The sequence below is a fragment of the Oncorhynchus mykiss genome, chromosome 20 (genome assembly GCF_057628025.1).
Source record: "Oncorhynchus mykiss isolate SJ-2025 chromosome 20, ASM5762802v1, whole genome shotgun sequence".
Taxonomy (NCBI): Eukaryota; Metazoa; Chordata; class Actinopteri; order Salmoniformes; family Salmonidae; genus Oncorhynchus; species Oncorhynchus mykiss.
In genome coordinates this window covers 39447432-39463027 of record NC_143041.1, presented here as the reverse complement: position 1 = coordinate 39463027, position 15596 = coordinate 39447432, and the positions used below count along the sequence as shown (strand labels likewise).

At 40.7% G+C, this 15596-nt stretch overlaps 1 protein-coding gene across 1 annotated transcript in view; it reads right to left on the bottom strand.

Annotated features, from left to right (window-relative positions):
• The window catches only part of LOC110499391 (CUB and sushi domain-containing protein 1), a 404263-nt gene that overhangs the window by 83906 nt on the left and 304761 nt on the right, over nucleotides 1-15596 (bottom strand). The window contains exons 21-24 of the mRNA XM_090213058.1: nucleotides 9984-10172; nucleotides 8831-9000; nucleotides 830-986; nucleotides 521-712 (exon numbers count right to left, since the gene is read on the bottom strand). Of these exons, the coding sequence (XP_090069184.1) occupies nucleotides 521-712; nucleotides 830-986; nucleotides 8831-9000; nucleotides 9984-10172 (708 nt within the window). The remainder of the gene's footprint in view (nucleotides 1-520; nucleotides 713-829; nucleotides 987-8830; nucleotides 9001-9983; nucleotides 10173-15596) is intronic.

The window sequence follows — 15596 nt, the reverse complement described above, 5'->3', positions numbered from 1 at the left end:
AGGGGATTTGACTCATAGTTAGCCTGAGAGAGCGGAACTGGCAGAGCTCGTCAGATTATGGAATCAGTAAGATATTAATAACAGTGGGACAGAATGCAAACAACACAACAAAGTCCATGTTGACTGGTAAAATAATATAATATATTCTAAAGTATGCAGTGGATGAAAATTAATCCTTTGATATGGGCATCTTGACCATTACTCTGATAATTGAAATGTCAACAAAATCTTCCTTAGGAATGGAAATGGTGTGTTTGGCCATAATCAGGGAATGTTCCCTGATGATACCTACTACAGTACATACCATTTTCTTTCCAAATTCTATACTGTCTATACACACCACATATTTATATTCTGGATTCTGACACATGCTCACTATAATATATCTTCTCTGGGTTCTTAATTCTTGATTTCCTATTTAATACATTTTTTTAATAATTTGCTATAACACCTGCAGATCTGTGTATGCGACCAATAAACTCTGATTTGATTTGTCTATTTTCGGCAACTACTCACTCACCTAGACAGGAAGGCAATGGTTTGTCCCAAACCCTACGGTCTCCACTTAGGCATGCCAGAGTGCTGCTTCCATGGAGAGTATAGCCAGGGTTACAACTGTACAACACAAAAGTGTTCGCAAAATGGCCGTCATCTTGAATCTTGTATCCGTAATTCGGAGTTCCTGGTTCTTCACACTTGACAAGGTCAAAACCTACAAATACAGATTTGACGCTTTAGCCCATTTAAACATAAAAAAAACATGTGTCCACTAAAACTTGAATCAGGGAATATATATATAGGCTGTGTCTCGAGGACATCATCTACTCACTGCTGTAGGTAAGTCTGAATCCCTTGTTCGTTTCAGTGCCGTTGCTGTTGAACTCAATCCAGAGGTGATTTGAGGTACTGTTGATGATGACATTGTACATGTCAGTTTTGGAGAAATTGCCAAGAAGACGATGTGAAGTATCCTTCCCGTCATACACCTGTTGATGAAAGAACAACACTATAATGCACAGGTTTGTCAAAATGCTATTAATATTCAAGATAATATTCAATAGCATACTGTATACTGTACAGTATGCAGCCTCTTGCAGTACAATTACAATATTTGCAGAGTGGCAGCGTAAGAGGTTTGAGTGAGTAGTTAGCATTCAATTCATCAAGAAAATAATAAAGAGCACATGGGTAGATACATATTGTACATACATAATATGAATATATACACTACGGGAGAATAATTCAAGTTGGGCATCCAGAGGATAGTGGTCAAGACAAAGGCAGAAACATTTTAATGCGGAGGAAGGGTGCTTATTCCAAATAACATACACTACCGGTCAAAAGTTTTAGAACACCTACTCATTCAAGGGTTTTTCTTTCTTTTTTTTACTATTTTCTACATTGTAGAATAATAGTGAAGACATTAAAACTATGAAATAACACATAAGGAATCATGTAGTAACCAAAAAAGTTTTAAACAAATGAAAATATATTTTATATTTGAGATTCTTCAAATAGCCATCCATTGCCATGATGACAGCTTTGCACACTCTTGCCATTTTCTCAACCTGCTTCATGAGGTAGTGACCTGGAATGCATTTCAATTAACTGGTGTGCCTTGTTAAAAGTTAACCAGATGTTAATCAGATGTGTTGTGACAAAGTAGGTGGAGTACACAGATGATAGCCCTATTTGGCAAAAGTCCATATTATGGCAAGAACAGCTCAAATAAGCAAAGAGAAACGACAGTCCATCATTACTTGAAGACATGAAGGTCAGTCAATACGGAACATTTCAAGAACTTTGAAAGTTTCTTCAAGTGCAGTCGCGAAAACCATCCAGCGCTATGATGAAATTGGCTCTCATGAGGACTGCCACAGGAATGGAAGACCCAGAATAACCTCTGCTGCAGAGGATAAGTTCATTAGAGTTACCAGCCTCAGAAATTGCAGCCCAAATAAATGCTTCACAGAGTTCAAGGAACAGACACATCTCAACAACAGCTGTTCAGAAGAGACTGTGTGAATCAGGCCTTCATGGTTGAATTGCTATAAATAAAAAACTAGTAAAGGACACCAATAATAAGAAGAGACTTGCTTGGGCCAAGAAACACGAGCAATGAATATTAGACCGGTGGAAATTTGTCCTTTGGTCTGGAGTCCAAATCTGAGATTTTTGGTTCCAACCTCTGTATCTTTGTGAGACGCTGTGTAGGTGAAGGGATGATCTCCACATCTGTGTTTCCCACCGTAAAGCATGGAGGAGGAGGTGTTAACCTTCTTTGGGACTGGGGGGCAGTATTGAGTAGCTTGGATGAATAAAGTGCCCAGAGTAAACTGCCTGCCACTCAGGCCCAAAAGCTAGAATATGCATATAATTAGTAGATTTGGATAGAAAACACTCTGACGTTTCTAAAACTGTTTGAATGATGTCTGTGAGTATAACATAACTCATATGGAAGGCAAAAACTGGAGAAAAATTCCAACCAGGAAGTGGGAAATCTGAGGTTTGTAGTTTTTCAAGTGATGGCCTATCCAATATACAGTGTCTATGGGGTCATATTGCACTTCCTAAGGCTTCCACTAGATGTCAACAGTCTTCAGAACTTTGTTTCAGGCTTCTGATATGAAGGGGGAGCGAAAAAGAGCTGTTTGAACCAGGGGTCTGGCAGAATGCCATGAGCTAAGTCACGCGTGCAGCCGTGAGAGCGAGCTGCGTTCATTTTCATTTCTAAAGACAAAGGAATTGTCCGGTTGGAATATTATTGAAGATTTATGATAAAAACATCCTAAAAATGGATTATATACTGTACATCGTTTGACATGTTTCTACAAACTGTAATGGAACTGTTTTGACTTTTTGTGCCTGCGCCTTGTGAATTTGGATTTGTGAACTAAACGCGCAAAAAAAAGGAGGTATTTGGACATAAATCATGGACTTTATCGAACAAAACAAAAGTTTATTGTGGAACTGGGATTCCTGGGAGTGCATTCCGATGAAGATCATCAAAGGTAAGTGAATATTTATAATGCTATATCTGAATTTTGTGACACCTCTCCTTGGTTTGAAAATGGCTGTATGTTTTTCTGTGGCTAGGTGCTGACCTAACATAATTGCATGGTGTGCTTTTACTGTAAAGTTTTTTTTAAATCTGACACAGCGGTTGCATTAAGGATTAAGGAGAAGTTTATCTATAATCGTATGTATAACACTTGTATGTTAGATCAATGTTTATGATGAGTATTTCTGTAATTTGATGTGGCTTTCTGCACTTTCACAGGATGTTTGTTTGAGACAATGCATTTCTGAACATAACGTACCAATTTCAAATTAAGTTTTTGGACATAAAGATTAACTTTATCGAACAAAACACACATTTATTGTCTAACATGTAGTCCTGGTAGTGCCATCCAGTGAAGATCATCTAAGATTAGTGATTCGTTTTAACGCTATTTCTGTCTTTTGTGACACCTTCTTTGGAAAATGGCTGTATGGTTTTCTGTGGCTAGGTGCTGACCTAACATAATCGCAAGGTGTGCTTTCGCCGTAAAGCCTTTTTGAAATCAGACACTGTGGCTGGGTTAACAAGAAGTTTAAATGGTGTACAATACTTGTATGTCTGAGGAATTCTAATTATGAGATTTCTGTTGTTTCAGTGGCTGTTGGCGAGGTGGGACACTATCCCAGAGAAGTTATGGTGTGGGAGTGCTTTGCTGGTGACACTGTCTGTAATTTATTTAGAATTCAAGGCACACTTAACTAGCATGGCTACCACAGCATTCTGCAGCGATACGCCATCTCATCTGGTTTGGGCTTAGTGGGACTATAATTTGTTTTTCAACAGGACAATGACCCAACACATCTCCAGGCTGTGTAAGGACTATTTTACCAAGAAGGAGAGTGATGGGGTGCTGCATCAGATGACCTGGCCTCCACAATCCCCCGAACGTAACCAAATTGAGAAGGTTTGGGATGAGTCGGAGCGCAGAGTGAAGGCAAAGCAGCCAACAAATGCTCAGCATATGTGGGAATTCCTTCAAGACTGTTGGAAAAGCATTGCATGTGAAGCTGGTAGAGAGAATGGCAAGAGTGTGCAAAGCTGTCATCAAGACAAAGGGTGGCTATTTGAAGAATCTCAAATCTCAAATATATTTTGATTTGTTTAACACTTTTTTGGTTACTACATGATTCCCTATGTGTTCTTTCATAGTTTTGATGTCTTCACTATTATTCTACAATGTAGAAAATAGCAAAATTTAAAAAGAACCTGAGTAGGTGTACTAACATTTTTTACCGGCAGTGTACATATTAAAACTTACAGTCACACAAAACTTACAACTTCACAGAAATATGATACACATAGATATGAGAATGGCGCCAGAAGGAATGGCAGCCGTTTTACGGGCTCCTGACTAATTGTGTTATTTTGTGTATTCTTTGGTGCTGATCTTAACTTTTTTTGCACATAATGTTTCCTCCATCGTTTCCTATGACGAAAAAAGCTTCTGGACATCAGAACAGCTATCACTAACCTCGATTTGGACGAGGACTTCTACTTCAATGAGTCTGATAAGACTACGGTGGCAAATTAATAAATCAGTCCTACCCTCTGTTCTATTGGCGAAAGTACAATCGCTGGAGAATAAACTGGAAGAGCTCTGTTCGAGACTATCCTATTAACATGACATTAAGAACTGTAATATCTTATGCTTCTCTGAGTCATGGCTGAACAAGGATACGGATAATATACATCTAGCTGGTTTTTCTATGCATCAGAAGGACAGAACGGCAGAGTCCGATAAGATCAGGAGGGTGGTGTGTGTCTCTTTACTAACAACAGCTGGTTCACAATCTCTAATATTAAGGAAGTCTCAAGGTTCTGCTCGCCTGAGAAGAATACCTCATGATAAGCTGTATACCACACTATTTACCAAGATAATTTTCATCTGTATTTTTCATAGCTGTCTATTTATCACCACAAACCAATGCTGGCACTAGGACAGCTCTCAGCGAGCTGTATCAGGCCATAAGCAAACAACAAAATGCTCATCCACAGGCGGCGCTCCTAGTGGCCAGTGATTTTAATGCAGGAAAACTGAAATCAGTTTTACTTCAATTCTTCCAGCATATCACCTGTGCAACTAGAGGGGAAAAAACTCTAGGTCACCTTTACCACACACAGAGATGCATACAAAGCTCTCCCCCACCCGCCATTTGGCAAATCGGACCCATAACTCTATCCTCCTGATTCATGCTTACAAAAATCTACAGGACTGTTTCTCTAACACAGACTGGAATATTTTCCGGGATTCATCCAACAACATTGAGGAGTTTACCACATCAGTCGCCGGCTTAATTAATAAGTGCATCGACGCCGTTGTCCACACAGTCACTGTATATATCCCAACCAAAAGCCATGGATTACAGGCATCATCCATACTGATCTAGAGGCTATAGCTGCTGCTTTCAAGGAGCAGGACACTAATCCGGACACTTATAAGAAATCCCGCTACTCCCTCCGACGAACTATCAAACAGTGAAAGTTTCAATACAGGACTAAGATCAAATGCTACTACACCAGCTCTGATGCTCATCGGATGTGGCAGGCCTTGCAAACTATCACGGATTACAAAGGGAAACACAGCCGAGATCTGTCCAACGATGCAAGGCTTCCAGACGAGCTACAAATGAAGTCAGAAGTTTACATACACTTACGTTGGAGTCATTAAAACTTTTTCAACCACTCCAAAGATTTCTTGTTAACAAACTATAGTTTTGGCAAGTCGGTTAGGACATCTACTTTGTGCATGACACAAGTAATTTTTCCAACAATTGAATTCCAGTGGGTCAGAAGTTTACATACACTAAATGCCTTTAAACAGATTGGAAAATTCCAGAAAATGATGTCATGGCTTTAGAAGCTTCTGATAGGCGAATTGACATCATTTGAGTCAATTGGAGGTGTACCTGTGGATGTATTTCAAGGCCTACCTTCAAACTCAGTGCCTCTTTGAAAGACATCATGGGAAAATCAAAAGAAATCAGCCGAGACCTCAGAAAAACAATTTTAGACCTCCACAAGTCTGGTTCATACTTGGGAGCAATTTCCAAATGCCTGAAGGTACCATGTTCATCTGTATAAACAATGGTATGCAAGTATAAACACCATGGGACCACGCAGCAATCATACCGCTCAGGAAGGAGACGCGTTCTGTCTCCTAGAGATGAAAGTACTTTGGTGTGAAAAGTGCAAATCAATCCCAGAACAACAGCAAAGGACCTTGCCAAGATGCTGGAGGAAATAGGTACCAAAGTATCTATATCCACAGTAAAACGAGTCCTATATCAACATAACCCGAAAGGCTGCTCAGCAAGGAAGAAGACACTGCTCCAAAACCGCCAACTGCACATGGGGACAAAGACCATACTTTTTGGAGAAATGTGCTCTGGTCTGATGAAACAAAAATAGAACTGTTTGGCCCTATTGAACATCGTTATGTTTGGAGTAAAAAGGGGGAAGCTTGCAAGCCGAAGAACACCATCCCAACTGTGAAGCACGGGGGTGGCACATCATGTTGTGGGGGTGCTTTGCTGCAGAAGGGACTGGTGCACTGCACAAAATAGATGGCAACATGAGACAGGAAAATGATGTGGATATATTGAAGCAACATCTCAATACACCAGTTAAAGCTTGGTCGCAAATGGGTCTTCTAAATGGACAATGACCCCAAGCATACTTCCAAAGTTGTCGCAAAATGGTAAGGACAACAAAGTCAAGGTATTGGAGTGGCCATCACAAAGTCCTGACCTCAATCCTATAGAAAATTTGAGGACAGAACTGAAAAATGGTGTGCAAGCAAAGAGGACTACAAACCTGACTCAGTTACACCAGCTTTGTCAGGAGGAATGGGTCAAAATTCACCCAACTTAGTGTGGGAAGCTTGTGGAAGGCTACCCAAAACGCTACCCATCAACCCAGAAACCCTGGACCCACTCCAATTCGCATGCCGCCCAAACAGATCCACAGATGACTCTCTATTGCACTCCACATTGCACTTTCCCACCAGGAGAAAAGGAACACCTACGTGAGAATGCTGTTCATTAACTACAGCTTAGTGTTGAACACCATAGTGACATCAAAGTTCATCACCAAGCTCAACATTAAACTCATCATGCACCTTCCTCTGCAACTGGATCGTGGACTTCCTGATGGGCTGCCCTCTGGTGGTGAGAGTCCCCTCCTGTACTCCTTGTTCACCCACGACTGCGTGGCCACACATGAATCCAACACCATCATAAAGTGCCGAAGACAAGACGGTGGTAGGGCTGATCACCGACAACGATGACACAGCCTACAGGAAGGAGGTCAGAGACCTGGCAGTGTGGTGCCAGGACAACAACCTCTCCCTTAACGTGGGCAAGACAAAGATGCTTATCGTGGACTACAGGAAACAGAGGGCCGAACATGCCCCCATTCATATCGACGGGGCTGTAGTGGAGCGGGTCGAGAGCTTCAAGTTCCTCGGTGTCCACATCACTAAGGACCTATCATGGTCCAAACACACCAACACAGTCATGAAGAGGGCATGACACCGCCTATACCCCCTGAAAAAGTTATACAGCTGCAGCATTGAGAGGATCTTGACTGGTAACGTTAGCCAACCGCAAGGCTTTACAGAGGGTAGTGCGTACAGCCCAGTGCATCACTGCCATCCAGGACCTCTATACCAGGCGGTTTGAGAGGAAGAGCCTAAAAATTGTCAAAGACTCCAGCCACCCAAGTCATAGACTGTTCTCTCTGCTACCGCACGGCAAGGGGTACCTAAGCGCCAAGTCTGGGACCATAAGGTTGCTGAACATTTAACGAAATGGACTATTTACATTAACACCCTTTATTATTTCTTTATTTATCTTAATTGTTTTGCACTGACTCTCCTGCACCTGCTCTATGCACACTCACAAGACTCTACCCACACACTCACACACACTACTGTACACTGACACTCCAACACACACACACACAATACATACGCTCACACACACACATATTGAAGACACACACAATACATATACGCTCACACACACACACACACACACACACACACACACACACACACACACACACACACACACACACACACACACACACACAGACACACACCCTGGTTGCCTAGGGGTCACTTTTACCACTACCCACATGTACTGTATTACCTCAATTACCTTAACTACCTCGTACCCCTGCACATTGACTTAGTAACAGAGCTCCTTGTATATAGTCTCGTTATTGTTATTTTATTGTGTTACTATTTCCTTTTTATTGAGAAAATATTTTTCAAACTTTTTTTAAACTCTGCATTGCTGAGAATGGGCTCATAAGTAAGCATTTCACTGTAAAGTCTACACCTGTTGTATTCAGCGCATGTGACCAATAAAGTTTGATTAGATTTTCTGTTTAAAGAGATTGAACAGAATTTTAAAGGACAATCCCGCCACTTTATAACCAGTTATTATGTTGTTATGCACTACTGTAAGATTTGATACACATTTTCTCATTGGCCTCTCTATGCCTCAAGCTCTGGCATCATGTAATTTTAATGAAGGCATTAATAATTCATGATTTGACTGAGTCACTACCTCTGGTCTCTTACGGGTTTACATTGGACCATAACTGCATTCAAAAAGTTGATGCTGCAGTGAAAAAGTCTCACATCGAGTCCTTTATGAACTATTTGAACACCTTGCAGTGAGAAGACTATGCATTGGGATGTATTGATATGTAACATCTGCGGAGTAAATATCCAGTGTTGTGTATGAGTGATGTGAGACTCACCTTCAGGTAATCCCCCTCATGGAGCAGGAAGTTAGTGGTCGTGACACGGATGCCCTTCCCTGCCTCCGTCTCAATGCGGTAAATGCACTCATGGTTATTGTCATAATTGGATGGGTAATTGGGTGATAGCAGAACCCCCTCGCTCCCAACGGTAGTGGTCCCACATTCAGCTAGGCAGAGAGACAGAGCGAGAGAAAGTGAGAGCGAGAGAGAAAATAAGCAAGAGAGAGAGAGAATATGATATTAAGACATTTCATGGCAATCTGGGTTTAAAGTCAGAAAAAATATCTTTAGAGAACTGTCATATATTTCCCTACACACTAGACGCTGCTCATTCCAGAAAACGAGAGAGAGAGAGAGAGAGAGAGAGAGAGAGAGAGATAGAGAGAGAGAGAGAGAGAGAAGACCTGTGAGAAAAGTCATATCTGTCTGTTATGAATCTGAATAGGGGCATTAAAGGAGCCGTTTAACCCTAAGAGGAGAGTTCACCACAAATGTTCAGCAGGTTGAACCCAGAATACTTCAGCAGCTGCGACCTGTTATCCACTGATGGGCCAATCAGATGTTTCCCCTGCTGGAATTTTGATGAATCTCCACAACAGAAACTTGAGGGGAATATGAATTAATGAACAGCTCTCTGCATTAAGTGTGTGTTGGTCACCAAGGCTCGGGGCTGTGCTGGGACTGGATGTCCTTGTAGTTAATATTCTGATGTACCTCAGGTATAAAAGCAAATTCTGCCTGTAGACCTTGAGCCATGTGAGTTTAAACTCTAGTTCGGTTCTCGTGGGGTTATTGCCTAATTCTCTCTACTGAACTTTTTATGAGAAAACACATGGCTCTTTGTAGGGGATGACAAAATGACAGCCAGATCATTTGTGGTTTCTAACTCTGCCCTGGTTTCATGCTCTGCTTATAGAAGTATGCTTAACTGGAAGCAGTTGGGTAATATTTTTGATATTGTAAGTTAACCATTTGACAATATTCAGAAATGTAGGGAAATCAATCATTAGAAACTAGCTCATGGACTTGCATTATACTGTATGCTCAGTATAGCTCCTTCTCCTGCCTTTGGCAAAGTACAGTACAAGTTATTTCAAAGTACAAGTATTCTCAGTTTGTCCAAATGAAATGAAAGCATGTGTCCACCTACCCACACACCTTGGCAGGGCTCCACTCCAGACCCTCCGGCCTCCCCCCAGGCAAGTGATCTTGTGGTCCCCCTCCAAACGATAACCCGGGAAGCAGGAAAAAATGAGCGAGTCCCCCACTCCAAACTGGAACCCAACTCGCCGACTGTAGGCTGGCACTCCTGGATCTTCACAAGGCTCTAGGCTGTACTCTGTGGAATACACCAACATGTTTCCTAACCCTCAAACTGCTAACATAATTTAACTGGGGTCATTTTGACCCAAAAAATAAACTATTTGAAAAAAACAAAACAATCACAGCAAAATGTCAACTTCATTTAAATAATGTTATCTGGAAAACAAATGTACCAAAACAAACTTATTTTTGCAAAAAAAAAAAGCTCTAAAAAAATTAAAAAAAATAGTGCTAAAATACAGATTTACAATCATTTGATTGTAGTATCATTTAGTTTTTTTAAATGTTGAAATATATATTTTTTATATATGGCTCAATATGTGTGTGCCTTGTAACCTCTACAGCAGTGGTTCCCAAACTTTTTATAGTCCCGTACCCCTTCAAACTTTCAACCTCCAGCCGCATATCCCCTCTAGCACCAGGGTCAGCGCACTCTCAAATGTTGATTTTGCCATCATTGTAAGCCTGCCACACACACACTATTAGATACATTTATTAAACATAAAAATAGGTGTGAATTCTTGTCACAACCCGGCTCGTGGGAAGTGACAAAGAACTCTTATAGGACCAGGGCACAAATAATAATATAATAACAATCAATAATTTTGCTCTTTATTTAGCCATCTTACACATAAAATTATATTTGTTTATCAAAAATTGTGAATAAATCATCACAGGTTAATGAGAAGGGTGTGCTTGAAAGGATGCACATAACTCTGCAATGTTGGGTTGAATTGGAGAGTCTCAGTCTTAAATAATTTTCCACCCACAGTATGTGCCTGTATTTAGTTTTCATGCTAATGAGGGCCGAGAACCCACATAGGTACGTGGTTGAAAAGGGCATCAGTGTCTTAACAGCGCAATTTGACAAGGCATGATACTCTGAGCGCAGCCCAATCCAGAAATCTGGCATTGGAGAGTCTCAGTCTTAAATAATTTTCCACCCACAGTATGTGCCTGTATTTAGTTTTCATGCTAATGAGGGCCGAGAACCCACATAGGTACGTGGTTGAAAAGGGCATCAGTGTCTTAACAGCGCAATTTGACAAGGCATGATACTCTGAGCGCAGCCCAATCCAGAAATCTGGCAGTGGCTTCTGATTAAATTAAATTTTCATAGAACCACTGGTCGCAATTTCGATGAGGCTCTCTTATACAGATATCGGTAAGTGGACTGGAAGCAGGGCATTGAGGATGGTCTTTATTCATTCAGACAGAGAAGAGCTCCAACTTCTTAATCATAGACTCAATTTTGTCCCGCACATTGAATATAGTTGCGGAGAGTCCCTGTAATCCTAGATTCAGATCATTCAGGCGAGAAAAAACTTCACCCAGATAGGCCAGTCGTGTGAGAAACTCGTCATCATGCAAGCGGTCAGACAAGTGAAAATTATGGTCAGTGAAGAAAACTTCAAGCTCGTCTCTCAATTGAAAAGAAAAAACGTGTCAATACTTTGCCCCTTGATAACCAGCACACTTCTGTATGGTCGCTGCCCATATCATTGCATAGTGCAGAAAATACACAAGAGTTCAGGGGCCTTGCTTTAACAAAGTTAACCATTTTCACTGTAGTGTCCAAAACGTATTTCAAGCTGTCAGGTATTCCCCTGGCAGCAGAGCCTCTTGGTGGATGCTGCAGTGTACCCAAGTGGCATTGGGAGCAACTGCTTGCACGCGCGTTACCATTCCACTATGTCTCTCTGTCATGGCTTTTGCACCATCAGTAGAGATGACAACACATCTTGACCACCAAAGTTTATTTGATGTCACAAAGCTTTCCGGTACTTAAAAAATATCCTCTCCTGTTGTCCTTGTTTCCAGTGGTTTGCAGAAGAGGATGTCTTCCTTAATTGACCCCCCATAAACGTAACAGACATATAGCAGGAGCTGTGCCCACCACGTCTGTTGACTCATCCAGCTGTAACACATAGAATTCACCGGCTTGTATGCAAAGCAGTAATTGTTTCAAAACATCTCCTGCCGTGTCACTGATGCTTCGTGAAACAGTATTGTTTGATGAAGGCATTGTCTATGTAGTTTTTTTGGCCTTTTCCCCCAGCCATATTGGTGGCAGCAGGAAGAATTAAGTCCTCCACAATAGTACAGGGCTTGCCTGTCCTAGCCACTCGGTAGCTCACCCTATACAACACTTCTAACCCCTTCTTATTAATGGTATCTGTTGCTTTTATACATGTCTTACTACTCAAAAGTTGTCTTAATTCTTGCTCAAAAAATGCCAGTGGCTTGTTTTTCAAATTGGCATCTTTTATTTCTAAATGTCTGCGCAAGAGTGAAGGTTTCATCGAGTTGTGAGATAGTACTTTTGCACATATAACACACTGTGGCTGAGGAAAGGCACTACCCCCAATATAAGTGAACCCCAAGTCAATGTAGTTCTCATCATATTTGCGCCTCTTTGATGGTCCAACATCCAGGTCTGTTTTTCGGTGCTATACCAGGTAAGGGGGCAGTAGCTCTTTGGCTGCATAAGATTCACAACTGTTAGTGTCCATGCTAGCTGGGCTAACAACAAATGTAGAATTACTGATGCTAGCATTGGATGTGCTCGTGGAAGCAAAAGAACTTCTGTCGTCGACAGGTGCAGGTGTAGTACTGCTGGTAGTAGCAGTACTACCAGTAGAGCTGGTATGTGTCTCTATGGACGCAGGCCTTACCTTTATTTTTACCATTTATCCATTTTCAAGCAAACAGAATGAGCAGCAGCTACGTTTGGCTACATACGGACCGTTAGTGGGAATCCTGCGAGAGAGTAAAGGTTAATGTGATTAGATGTTAATTATTTGACTACGCTAGCTGTATTTGACATTGTGTTGTTATTTCGCTGAACACTAGATGGTTTATTTTTTATTTTTGTCAGTGAAACGAGGCTACTCAGGCGAGAAATAAACCTCACCCAAATGTATAGCCCCGTTGGAAAATCTAAATGGATTGTTTGAAAATGTGAAGATTTTTATATTGTTATAAATATTATTATTCTAATTTTAAAAAACGTGAATCGTATTTTTATTTGACATATTCCCAATTTGGGAATACCTGCTCTACAGGATCGGTCCTCCTGGCGGGACAGTTGAGATATCGTAGTCTAATGCGATTAGCATGAGGTTGTACAGTATGTAACAAGAACATTTCTCAGGACATTTCTGATATTGGCAGAAAGCTTAAATTCTTGTCAATCTAGCTGCATTGTCCAATTTACAGTAGCTATCACAGTGAAATAATACCATGCTATTGTTTAAGGAGAGTGCACAGTTATGAACTTGAAAATGTATCAATAAACCAATTAGGCACATTTGGGCAGACCTGAACAACATTTTAAACAGAAATGTAATGGTTCATTGGATCAGTGTAAAACTTTGCACATACACTGATACCAGCTAGTGGCCAAAATTGAAATTGCGCCTAACCTAATACCTAACCTAATACATTGTGACCTTTCGCTTGCATTTCAAAGATGGAACAAAAAACAAAACAAAGCATGTTTTTTTCTTTGTATTATATTTCCCCAGATCTAATGTGTTATATTCTCCTACATTAATTTCACATTTACACAAACTTCAAAGTGTTTCCTTTCAAATGGTATCAAGAATATGCATATCCTTGCTTCAGATCCTGAGCTACAGTACAGGCAGCTAGGTTTGGGTATGCTATTTTAGGCGACAATGTAAAAAAGGGTCCGATCCTTAAGAGGTTTTTAGAAAATAACAATGTGTGATGATATGCCTCTGAGTTATCAACACCTGTTGGGCCTCTCCCAACACAAACAGACTAATTGTTTTGTACTAGCATAGCTGAGAAGTCTCAACTCCACTATTACAATGGAGTTGAGTTTTGGTGGAGTATACCTCCAACTACATTGAGTCATAAGAGTCCTAAATGAATGTCTTGTAGCCTACCTATGTTTGTCCTGTGTTAAGGCATTATTTTCTTTGGGTGTTGCGATCCATATTTTGGGATTAAAATCACATTTTAAGCGACCTTCGCCAAGGGAGCAGATAACAGATAAAGAGCAACCCGTCATTGCACGGAATATTTAGTAGTTTTGTCAGGGGATGCGTAGAGGCAATTTTTTTAAAATCAAAAACTATGGATGCCAACTCCCACTGACTACAATCAAGAGAAGCACAGGTACAAAGTAAGCATGACACAATTGATAGTTCTTAAAGTATTGAGCATGTTTGAAGTCACTAACTTCATACTTGATTGGAAAACAGTGGATTACGCGGTGCAATTTAGTCACATTGAATGACGTTTTTATCCAGTAGCACCGACTTTACACAGGACAAACATAGGTACGATTTAAAGAATGGACATTTTTACAGTATCGTCTGATGTCACTCCGCCAAAACTAATCGACACAATTACATAGCCTACATATGGTGGAGCTGAGAATGCTCAGCTAGTATGAACATTGCTTGCTAACCATGCTATCCTTTGTGTGTTTTGTAATCAAAGTTTGGTCAGTAAAATGGTCTGGTTATCATAAGTGATGTTACGATTGATTCCGGAGCTTCAAAGCATGTATCGAAATTGCTTGCGCCTCGATCTCATCTACAGTGTTTTTACGCAAAATGGTACGCAAGCATCAGAATGCTCAGCAACGCAATCGTGCAAGGTAAACGCAGCTTTTCATTGGAAAATAATGTACTTCTTCTGTACCAAAATGCAAAACTGTCATTGTGATGAGCCTAAGCAGTTAACTTCTGCCGAGTTCACATGCAAGACGGAACTTGGAATCTCTGAAATCTGGAGAAATAAACATCTATCTGATGTTCACACACTGATATTTATTGCTGACCAGCAGATGTCACTAATGTGTACTGCGAACAAATAATGAAGCTCCGAGAAATGAACTGTTTTTAAGCACAATTTGGGGAAACTATGGAGCCTTCAGAAAGCCTCATAATTAGTAATTATTATTATTATTATTATTTATTTAGAAATGTTAGTATTACCTCTGTTTGATAAAGCCAACCTGTCCTGGTCTCTACTCACCACCAACGTGAACTGGCTCCTACTTGAGCTCACCGGTGAAGACCACAGCTTTACGCTTCGATCACACCGACATCATCATTGCATTTTGGTACAGCAGAAGTACATTAATTCCCAATAGAACACTGCATTTGCCTTGCAGCCTTGCAGAGGTAGTTGTAGTACGTTATGTGTGATGCATATGTTGGATTTATCGAACGTATGCGTCAAACTGTATGCGTGGACGACTTGACAGAAATGGTAGCAGAAGGTGAATGTTGAACTTTTGTTACACACAAACAGTACCCAGATGATGCTGCGTAACTTCTACACTGTCGGTGTGATCGAAGCGTTAGGCACGTCTCTCATTATTAGGTTTCTCCCATTTCTCTGAGGTGTTGTCATTGTTTATTGGAAATGTTAATGTTTATGCTAATAATGTTTTTTTTTT